Source organism: Lolium rigidum, chromosome 6, assembly GCF_022539505.1.
Source record: "Lolium rigidum isolate FL_2022 chromosome 6, APGP_CSIRO_Lrig_0.1, whole genome shotgun sequence".
NCBI classification, from domain to species: Eukaryota; Viridiplantae; Streptophyta; class Magnoliopsida; order Poales; family Poaceae; genus Lolium; species Lolium rigidum.
The window spans coordinates 224,038,053-224,049,191 of NC_061513.1; the positions used below are offsets into that span (position 1 = coordinate 224,038,053).

The following is an 11,139-nucleotide window of genomic DNA, read 5'->3' on the forward strand; positions in this document are numbered from 1 at the left end:
TCAGCACTTAAACAACAAATATGTGCAATGACCCTGGTTGCTAAAGATGTTGTTTAAGTGCTGATTTGAAACAAATTAGCTATGTTTGACTGTTTTAAATATAATTACTATGTTTAAGACCAAAATTACATCAATTTACCAATTTTCGCTAAAAATAATTTGAAACACACTTTTTCTATCAAAATAAATTTGAAGTGTTTGGTTAGAATTTATTGTGGCTTTTGACTTATAAGTGGAGGTTTCCAAGGCTTTTTTTAGCACCCAGGCTCAATTCAGGTTCAGTTCACATATTTTATCAAATAAAAATATGACACACTCTATCGATGTTCATTAACTCATGACACCTTAATAGACTAATCAACAAGAGCACATATCCAGTAGCTCGTTGAATGTAGATTCGGAGTAGCATGGGGATGGTGACCGGCGAGAAACGACGAGGCAACGCCGGCTCGAACATCTCCTATCGCTGGTGAACGACGGGTACTCGTCGTGCGCCTGGTTGATTCAGCGACGCGGCGAGAAGGAGGAGGCCGAGAACGAAGAGCCGGGCTAGCTTGGGGAAGGCAACCCACGAGAAACTGCTCGTCCTCCTACGTGTAGGAGCTCCTGCACCGCTGATGGAGCTTGACAACACCAGCAAAGGGATCTTGATACGTTGGAACTCCAAGTGTAGAGTGTGTAGTCTAGGAATCAATTTTCCATACAAGGGTAACTCGAGGGTTATCAAACTCTCGGGAAACTGCGCAAATAGGTATCTCTCCCTTTCTTCTTCTAGCAATTCTGCAAAGTAAAATAAAGCTTTGTGTTCCTAACTCCACCGTGTGGTTGTCAAGTACAAGGTTTCATGTAAGTAAATAAAACACAAATAGTAATAAAATAAGTAAACTAGACAAAATAAAGTAACTAAGTAAAAACAGTAAAAAGGTAGATTGATTTTTGGGTTTTGGATGCAAATATGATAAGTAAATATAATGCAACAAATAAAAAGTAAGATAAAAGCAATGTAAAGGGAATGATGTTTTGGCACATGGGAGCATATGGTCCCTTTATTTTGAATTGCATGTTACATACATTTTGTAATTTCAAAAAATGTGAAACAAAAGATTCGCATGTACATCTTCATGTGCTACGCGCTGTCAAAGTCGTTTCATGAAAAATCGACTTGTCATTTGATGCATGTAAAATAGATAAACTTCAATGCTAAAAATAAAGCTTTTTAGAAAAAAGAGGAGAGAGAAAGAAATATTTCCATCTATCATGGTAGGCACGAATCTCGAGAAATAAATGAATGGTGACGGAAACGCCCACACCCATGCGTGGGTGTATAAAAGTATTTCCGTTTTTACATAGATCACAAAAAAATATTGGTTCCTCGCGAAACTTGACGAACGAACATATTTTATGAAGACAAAAACATGTAAAAAAATTCCTCAAAATTTTTCGAGATTTTGAAATATAATTTTTTTGGTAGAGAGAGCATATGCACTGGGAGCCGAATTCAATTTCCAACTTTTGATGTAGTACATAAGTGATGCTGAAGGCACGCTAACTTCTTTGTGTATTTTTAAATCATGTTTAGTGCTAATCTCTGAGAGCAAGTACAATAGAGTCCAGTCAGCTAACTATAAGACATTAAATAATATATCTTCTCTTTCTTAATAGATGGCCCCATTTTGCTGGTCTCACAATGAGCCACATCACATGATTAAGAATCTTCATCTTCCCCTCATTTTCCCCGACATAAAGCGCCTCCGTTCTTTACTTTCATCTAAAAACAGTCCAACAGGTTGTTCTGTAACTCCCCAATAACTCTCCCGTATTTACTGAGACCGTTCCTCTCCTGCCCACTACTGCTCAAAGAAGGAAACTGATTTCCCCACCGAAGAACTGAAGAAGTAACCGATGAAGAGTTGACCTGCAATTTAAATAGTGCAGCTGCTCCTATCCTATCCTCCCCGCACTTGGTTCTCGCGCCCTTTAGAGCTGCTCCATTTCTGTGTTGAAGCTCGAGATACAGCAGATTTTCCGTCCATGCCCCTGCTCGAGATTCAGCGGATTTCACCCAGAGACACCACACCGTTCTTGATTGGAGGGTAATGAAGTCTCCGTTGTCGCTCATCGATCCATGGTATCGAGCGGGCAGACCGTGACGCATTGCAGCCCTCGCCATACACGCGATCCATTTTAGTCCACTATCTATACCAGGTTCCTAATGATTCCCACTGTCCCAATGTTTACTGTCCAATTATTATCCTGCATGCTGATTATTTTCCATTGCTTTCTTGATTGTGTTCAGGGATAAGTAAATCAGGCAATCAGGGTCGCCATGATTCTAGATGTGCTGCTCTGCACATCTCACATATGTACAGTGGCCAGCTTTTCTTATCTTCCTACTTCCTAGCTAACATACCTGATTCCATTTATTAAGAAAGGTTGTTATCTCTTTCGGACTCAACTGAGTCAGCAACGACTATAAATTCCTAGCCCTATAGATGCCATAATAAACAGGATATGTTTCTTTTCTCCAATCCCCGTTTCTCAATATTTCTCTCTACTAATTTTATCTATCTGCATATTTGTTTGTTCAAAAAAGGGTCTATATTCACAGTAAAAGAACTTAATAAAGAATTTGTTCCCTAAAGATGTTACATATGGATGGCGCTCCGGCAGAGGCAACAATACAACATGGATGTGCATCTATTTAGGGAGAAACGTCACTTCATGTTGCTTCAATTAATTTAGCAAATGATGTATGATGTTGTTTATTCATTTCTTTATGCGAACTTGCAAGATTAATAGCCAGGTATTTTTTTAGCTAGAAGGCTGATTTGCCCTGTCCCTCTGTTTTCGTTTATTTCTAATTTTGTGTACAAAGATTAAGAATTTACAAGATTAATTTGCAGAATATATTCCTCCGGGTTGAGTTCTTGAGATGGACTCCAAAACTGCAGAGTGAGATTCACTACTGCAGAGTGAGATTCACTACAAGACCGTCAGTACGTATATTTCTCCCTAATTCTCAAAAAATAAGTTTATTTCTCCTTGTGGCTTTGTTTTTTAAGTTCAATTGTGAAAACAGAAAGTTTTTTGCATGGGTTCCTATATCAATGCTCCCCCTTAAGAGCTCATTCTTCTCCATTTTGGGAATATATTGGGTCATGGCAAACTTCTTTTTTTTTTTAATTTTCATTGTGAAAACTGAGAGTATTTTAGATGGGCTCATGTATCAGAAAAAGTCCTCCTTCAGAGCTTATTCTTCTCCAATATTGTGCACCAGTTTCGGATATCGCAAACTTTTTAAAATTGAAAAACAGTTAGCGTGCTCATTTACATCGTGAGGCTAGGCAGCTGAAGGTTTCTTATACATTCGAAAAGCCATAGCTCCACATAATGCAGAATTTGCATCCTTTGGGCTGTAAACTTTTACTGGTGAAAACTGCTCCAAGAACTCAGTATTCACCTGCCGGCAGTTGTTACTACTGGACTTCAGCATACAATATCATAACAAAATACTATTTCCGCACCCAAGTTTTTGCTTATTCATCAAGAAACTTACAATTAAATGGAGAATGGGAACGGATATGCCATGTTCAAATTAAACCAACGGTATGACTCGAGTGCATTCAATTCATTCCATAAAATCATTGTCTGGTATACTTCCAGGTATAACTTCGGTATACATTTCTCTTCTTCCTTTTTTCATGCAGGAATGGTCTTCGGCACAAAAGGGTTGCTCGCTCAGATGCATTTTAATAGCTAAACTGTAAAATAAACTAGAATGTATAGTGCACTTTATGAGCCGGTGTCCATGTAGCCTTGGTTTGTCCATTTTATCTCCTTTTGAGCTTGGAGCTCATCTTAAGTTGTAGGCCGCAACCTGTACCAGATGCATTCTTTACTGAATTGAATTTCCATTTTTGCGTGAACATAATGAATTGTTTGTTCTCACAATTGTTATCTTCATTATATTGTACAAAAAGTCATCTGCATTGTTTATGTCAATTGTTTCTACATGAAATTATATATAGTAATTTTGCATCACGTCGTTCCTCTATTATGCCCGCTGCAACGCGCGGGGTATCATCTAGTTTTAGATGAGTTGGAGAAGAGAGAAGATGAGAGAGAAGGGGGTGGGCTACTATGCAATAGTCAGCTCTTGCACGTGCTCTTAGGCACTTTATGAGAGTGAAAGGTTGGTCATATGTTAGTAAAGTACTTCATACTTATAGCCAACTAGCATTATACATGTTAGCTATATGATGACTACAAATGATATGATAGCCAGCAGTTGGCTATACTATTGGAATTGCTTTGATGATATAATAGTTGTTACATATTAAAGGTTGGCGAGCATACGCATGAGGACTAGTTATCTAGAAGCTATGCAAGCCAAACTAAATAGAGCATTCAACAAGAGGAACATATTGATTCCGAAAAGTCAGCCACTCCGAGGACGGAAGGAAATAAGGCAGCGCAAGGCACGCATGGATGGAACAAAGCCATACGTCTCTCTTGCGACCGATGATGTTCAAGAAACATGTCCACACACTGGCACTTGCATAGTTGTATGCCGAGGAGATATTACGTGAGATTTACTATACACGCTTGCACAGCTCATTAGCGCAACGACTATACACGCTTGCACAGCTCATTGGCGCAACGGTCTGGCGCCCCGATCGACTGGCTGATGCCACGCGTCTGACTTGGGGTACGTCACGCTGGACACGATTAATAACGAATGAGAAGGGCCGGTTTTGCCCCTGGAGAAACCACCGAACCCTATGGCCTTGCCACGCACGCTTGGTTCTTGGAGCAATGTATCACAGTTCAGATAGGACTAGGGGTGGGCAAAAAAAGGATGACCGAAGACCGAAATTGAAAAGATCGAGACCGAACTCGAGAAAACTGAGAAAGAAATGAACGATAAAAAATTGGGTAGAAAATTTTATAGATCCAATTTTGTTTGGTCAATTCGGTCATTTGTGCCGAGTAACCGAATAGACCGAACCGGTGGCGGAGCCAGAATGTTAACATTGTGTAGTCAGTTTAAAGTTGTATAGTTAAATACATGTATTTATATGATCTTTTTCGTAATTTTCTGCACGATTTCTACCTATGTAAGTGGAAAGCTGTGTACTCATATGACTACACAGCTATAGTGTGGCTCCGCCACTGGATCGAATTGACCGAATTTTACCTGAGGCTCTTTCAATCTTCAGATTTTGTGATGTGTGTGAGATGTGGTGTTGTTGAATGTTGATCAAACTTCTCTAGCATTATTATATTTTTGTTTAGATTATTGAATGTTTATTCCTACCAATTGATAATAGTATATGCAATGAAAAAAACGTCCAAAATACATCTAAAATATTGCCAACCTTTTACTAAATAATGTTTAAGTCTTGTGTTGATAACATCGGCCACAGTGTTCGGTCGTGACTGAACCTGAACCTAAATTATTAGGTACCCAAATTTGCTAGGTAGTAAAACTAACAAGTATATTTCAATCTTCTTTTTTATGACCGAATTTAAAATAGACTAAAATAAAAATAAAAAAAGAATTTCGATTATGACCAATGCCCACCCCTAGAGCATATAAAGCACGGCCCGTCTCTCCGATCCGGCCAGTCCTCGAAATACATTCTGATCATTCGCAGGGACCAGCTAGGGAACCCTCTTCTTCTCTGGCTGAAGGTGATCATGTCGATGTCGCTGCCGCCGGGTTTCCGGTTCAACCCGACGGACGAAGAGCTCATCTTCTACTACCTCCGCAACCGCGCCGCCTCGGAGCAGTGCCCCGCCCCCGTCATTGCCGACGTCGACGTCTACAAGTTCAATCCATGGGACCTTCCATGTAAGCTAGCTCATCCATGCATCTTAACTGATTTACATGCTACTCCTACGATGCATGATCCTATCTGAACTGTGATACATTGCAGCCCAAGCGGTGTACGGCGACAGCGAGTGGTACTTCTTCAGCCCGCGGGATCGCAAGTACCCGAACGGCAGTCGGCCCAACCGCGCCGCCGGGTCCGGCTACTGGAAGTCCACCGGCACCGACAAGCCAATCCACGACGGCGCCGTCGGGAAAGGTATCGGCGTCAAGAAGGCGCTCATCTTCTACGAGGGCCGCGCGCCCAGGGGCACCAAGACCGGCTGGATCATGCACGAGTACCGCATCGCCGCCGACCCCCTCGACGCCACCCTTAACAAGCCCGTCAATGCTCGCAACGTCTCCATGAGGGTACATATGCACCACCTGCTTTCGTTCGTTTCTTTGCGGGCTGTGCGTGTTTGTAGCTCTCGACAAGGACAGGCATGTTGACGTGCTGTGCGTTGCGTGCTTTGCGAATATATCTGCAGTTGGATGACTGGGTGTTGTGCCGGATCTACAAGAAGGCCGGCCAGGCATCGCCGATGGTACCGCTGCTTACGCTCGATGTCGACGACTACGGCCACGACGACCTCTCCGGTGGTGGCGGCTTCGACGACGCCCCTGGCTTCTTCCCACCCTCCAGCGGCAGCAGTGCCATGATCACGCAGAACCAGCAGCCGCAGACCGACAGCACCAACACCGCTGGGAGGCTCCCAACGATACCGTTCATGTCCGACCTATTCCTACCCTTCAGTAGCAGCAGTGCCATGATCACGCAGAACCAGCAGCCGCAGACCGGCAGAGCCAACGTCGCTGGGAGGCTCCCCATGATCCCATTCATCTCCGACCTCTTCCACGAATACCCTGTTGCGCAGATCTTCGACGGCGAGGCCGAGCACCTCGCCATCCATCCATCCCTGAACCAGCAGCTCTTCTCCGGCGGCCACAGCACGCGGGTGCAACCGTCGTACTACGCGCCGTCATCGTGGTCGTCGTCCCCGGCCGCCAGTGGAGGCGCGGGAAAACGCAAGGCAGCGAGCACGGAAGAGTGTGGCGGCGCCGGAGCGGGATCGTTGTTGGACGGCCACGAGTACTTGTCCAAGAGCCTCAACGGGTCATGCTCGGCTTCAGTTCTAAGTGAGATTACAACTGAGATTTTTAATGGTTAGATTTGATTGGTAATTCATGCTAGTCACGAGTTGGCACACAACTAAGATTTGATAACGCCATATGAGAACTAAGTTAATTATCCCTAGTGGCATGTGAGCATTATGTTGGCATTATGTTTGCGTCCGCCAAATTCAGTAATCACTATGGGGAAAAGCTAGATTTAATCTTGAGTTTTCATACACAAGGTGAGTTATGTCACGTTGAAGAGATATGGGCTACCACGAAGGTCTCTCAAACGACACGAAGACTCGCCTTCTTCTCCAAGCCAATACCACGAAGGACAAAAGCTTTTTCCTTACGTTTAGCTTTTCCTCCACTCGGAGATGGCAAGCTCCACAATCACTTCACAAGTTTCACGAAGAAGAAGCCCGAGCATGTTCACAATCTTTCACGAAGAGGTCATCGGAGCACCAACCGCCAAGCCAACTAGGAGGTCACCCCTCCCGAGAGTAACAAGCTCACAGTCTATCACTCAAACTAATCGTATTGGAGAGCTCAACACTATACAATGATGCAAAGCAAGAACACCAAAGATGTTCAAATCCCTCACACTCAAATCCCACCAAAGCAACAAGTGTTAGGAAGGAATTAGAGAAGAAGAACAATGGAGGAAATCAATAAATAACTCCAATATGTAGATCTCAAGAGTTATCCTCACAAAGAGGAGGAATAAATTGGTGTAGTTGTAGATCTAAACCTCCTCTTTCAAATTCCTCAAGAATATGCAAGAATCATGAGAGGGATTGAGAGGTAGCAAGCTTTTGAGGTTCAACAATGGATTAGGAGAGAGAGAGAGCAAATGGAATGGTTGACCTTACCTGCTCAAGGAGGAAGAAGGAATATATATAGTCCAAGAAGAAAACTAACAGTTTGAGGGCAAAGTTGGGCCACCCGACGTACAAATCGGCAGGGCCGAGCCAGGGGTGGGCCACCTGGCAGGCCGAGCCAGAGGCCGGACTGGCCAGGAGGTCGAGCCACTTGGCGCCACACCCGGTGGGCCGGGCCAGATGCCGACCTACTTGGCTGCAGCACTCGGCAGGCCGGGCGGGGCGCCGACCTACCCGGCGAGTGGGTCGGTCCTACCGGGCTCTATGCCCGATTGCTCGACTTTGCTCAAATGACCATTTTTCTTCGAGAACTAAAAAATCTTCTCACATAGTTCTTGAACTTCGATTGAGCACATATTGAGACTCCTCACAGAACATTTTTAGAGAGGGAGCCTACCAACGGACGTCCAAACTCGAAAACGCACATACGGAGTCCATTTTTGATGAACTTGGACTTGTTGAAAAGCTAGCAACAAGCTTAAGAACCTCACACATAGAAACACCAAGAAGCAACAAGATTAGGGATGCAAAGTATGCAAAGGATTGAGCTCCCTAAGATGATGTGATCAAGTTACTCAACCGAAAGCCCCTCTTGATAGTGCGGCTATATGTGCTATAACCCGGTCTCCAACAACCACCTTGATACCGGTAAAAGGAAAACCTAGCAAGGCCATACCTTTGCCTTGCGTATCCCTCTTGATCTTGACGACAACGCTTCAAGCTCCACTCAAGCCGGAATGTCTCACTTGATCATTGTTGCTTCGTGAAGACTCACAGCCCATACACCATTATAGGATAACTCCATTGAGGCACATCTTCACATGTCCATTATCACCAAATGGACGGCAAGCTTCAAGCATGATGTATTCGATATGCTCATATTCAACTTGCCCTTCTCAACCTTGATGACATACAAGCTTGATGTCATTCTCTCATGGGCTATATGAGAACAAGCTCTTGATGCATGCTCATGGTATAGTGGGTTAGCTCATGAAGCATAGTTGACAAGGCTTACCGTACCACAAGATCACATGATCCAATGTGGTACATTGTTTATGCCTCATGTGTTGACCAATCTTGAATTTAATCTTCGCTCTTAGTCTTGGTCAACCCTGTATCTCTTCATGCGCTATCATAATATCTTGATCATTCATTGCTTAACACATAAGCTAGATCATGGCTAACTTGAGTTCCAGACAAGAAATCCATCTTCATATCTTTTTCTTGATCATATCATATTCTTCTCTTCAAATCGATGATCTTGATGCTAATACCAAAGGTATACCATTATATTCATGGCATCCACACTTGAATTCAACATATGAACTTCAAGAAATACTTATGGAATATTTCTTAATAGAAACACAACGAAAACATTAGTCAATAGAAGATTGTCATTAATTACCAAAAACACACTTAGGAGCAATATACCCTTACAAAACCGATTGTCGAAATTGATTCATATCATCAACATGCATCTTTTTCATATACATCTTATTTTGATTTAGAGTATGATTGTATTGATTAGAAGAGAGGTTGTGTGGAGCAGTTTAAGGGAGAGTGAGCGTAAGCTAGTCCACGTGCAAATATTGCATCGCTAGAGCGCACGAGAGAAAAGAACGAGACATGCCCGCTGAAACAGCCGATTCGAGTATCCCTCCTGAACTAGACAAAACGTTGCTTTAAGAACAACGTGGAGAAACCCACAAAACCAAACGGCACAAAAACTGTGCCCCCAATGCGAGCCAAGGAAAGTCCAGGATACCAAACGCGTCCTTGTTGCCTTGGTCGTCCTTGTTGCCTTGGTCACCATGCATATTGTAGAGAGCCTTTCTCTTTCTTTATCTTTAATGAACTAACAAGTAAATTGAATGGACTGAGGCCCAGTGATTTTAAACTATTAGCAACTCTCGAACAATGTGTGATATTATGCATTTTTTATTGGTACTCTTTTCTAGTACGATAGGGCCCATTTTAAGTCAAATTTTGCGGGCTTAGCCCTGGTTGTTGGATTGATAGTTGGAATGAATTGCAGAAAAATAAGGGTGCAAAATGGCGATGGAACAAGGAATTGAGCTGCTGAAGATGGTGGCATGTGACGTCTTCAATCGAACTAAAGGCATGGCGCCAACATGTCAAAATTAGACAGTGGTTTAGATTTATCAGCAATGACTGTATTTAGGCCTTGCTTAGACTAGGTTGAGGTAGTTGACTCGTTTGTTTCTTGTTCTAATTTTTGTTTGCTGGTTCCTGCTTGACTGATACATCATTTGGATGCCGTGATGTATGCGAACTGTATCTTTTATCTACCTTAAGTTCCGTTAATGAAGCTGGAGAAACCCCTTCGGTACATACAAAAATGTGTATTTCTTCTTAAAATGGGGAACCTGGTGTCCTAAAGCACAACCATGTTCACATGTCACCCCTAAGAATCACAGGCGATAAAACTCCACATACAGAACCACAAACTTTTGAAGTCACGGTCTGACCAGAGAAGCGCTGTCCTCGTTCGTTGCATTCTTTCTCGTAATCGAGCGGATAATACCCCAACCGCACGATAAAATACTCCTAGTAATAATGTTGTAAGTGAGCTTGCACTTGCCGGACATTGGTCAGGTTGTCAAAAGAGCTCAGAATTTTCTATAGCTCATCCTGTTTATTGTTAAACCAGCATACGACACAACAAACGTTGTTGCCAACATCGAAGGTCATACTACAACTACATGAACAGTTGTCCTTGGAAGCATAATTGCATAAGCAAACACATCGATGACAACGGCATGCAATCTATTCTAGGAGTGTCCCATCCATCACAGTAACAGCTTCTCCCTTGATTTGGACTCTCCCATTTGCGTTGTCTAGTTCCAGGTATAGTGTTCCACCACTTGGAGATGCCTGACGATACATGGACATACAAAGGAAAACCAACATGATGGTTTAGCTGGTCGAGCACATGTTGTAGCTTCTTTGTTATTAAAATAAAGCATAGACCTTCAAATGTTAACTAATTTTCTGAAAACATAGCTAAGCACATACTTGATATGCCGTCAACTTTTGCTTCCCCAGCTTTCTACCCCAATAGGGTGCCAAAACACAATGTATACTGCCAGTAACAGGATCCTGTCAAAATATTGCGATCAGAGGGTGCCAAAACATGCAGCTGTATTACATGGAGAGTATCGATAGCCAACATGTGTTTACAGATTTAAATGAAAGAGGTTTCTTTTATACATACTTAGTAAAAGAGGTTTAGGATATAGGGTACAT

At 42.8% G+C, this 11,139-nt stretch overlaps 2 protein-coding genes across 2 annotated transcripts in view; one reads left to right on the forward strand and one right to left on the reverse strand.

Annotated features, from left to right (window-relative positions):
- Positions 1-11,139, reverse strand: part of LOC124660782 (uncharacterized isomerase BH0283-like) — a 60,043-nt gene that overhangs the window by 27,794 nt on the left and 21,110 nt on the right. The window lies entirely within an intron of this gene.
- Positions 2,032-7,044, forward strand: LOC124659872 (NAC domain-containing protein 48-like). Its single transcript, XM_047197691.1, has 5 exons — positions 2,032-2,093; positions 5,658-5,854; positions 5,940-6,244; positions 6,364-6,539; positions 6,636-7,044. Exons 1-5 carry the CDS (start codon positions 2,032-2,034, stop codon positions 7,042-7,044), a joined length of 1,149 nt encoding a protein of 382 aa, XP_047053647.1.

What these genes read in the sequence shown, in the direction of transcription:
- LOC124659872 (XM_047197691.1), top strand. Translation starts at nt 2,032, where the DNA reads ATGCCCCTGCTCGAGATTCAGCGGATTTCACCCAGAGACACCACACCG. An exon ending in CAATCCATGGGACCTTCCAT is followed by an intron (nt 5,855 to 5,939) that starts GTAAGCTAGCTC and finishes GATACATTGCAG; the next exon opens with CCCAAGCGGTGTACGGCGAC. An exon ending in GGCAGCAGTGCCATGATCAC is followed by an intron (nt 6,540 to 6,635) that starts GCAGAACCAGCA and finishes CTTCAGTAGCAG; the next exon opens with CAGTGCCATGATCACGCAGA.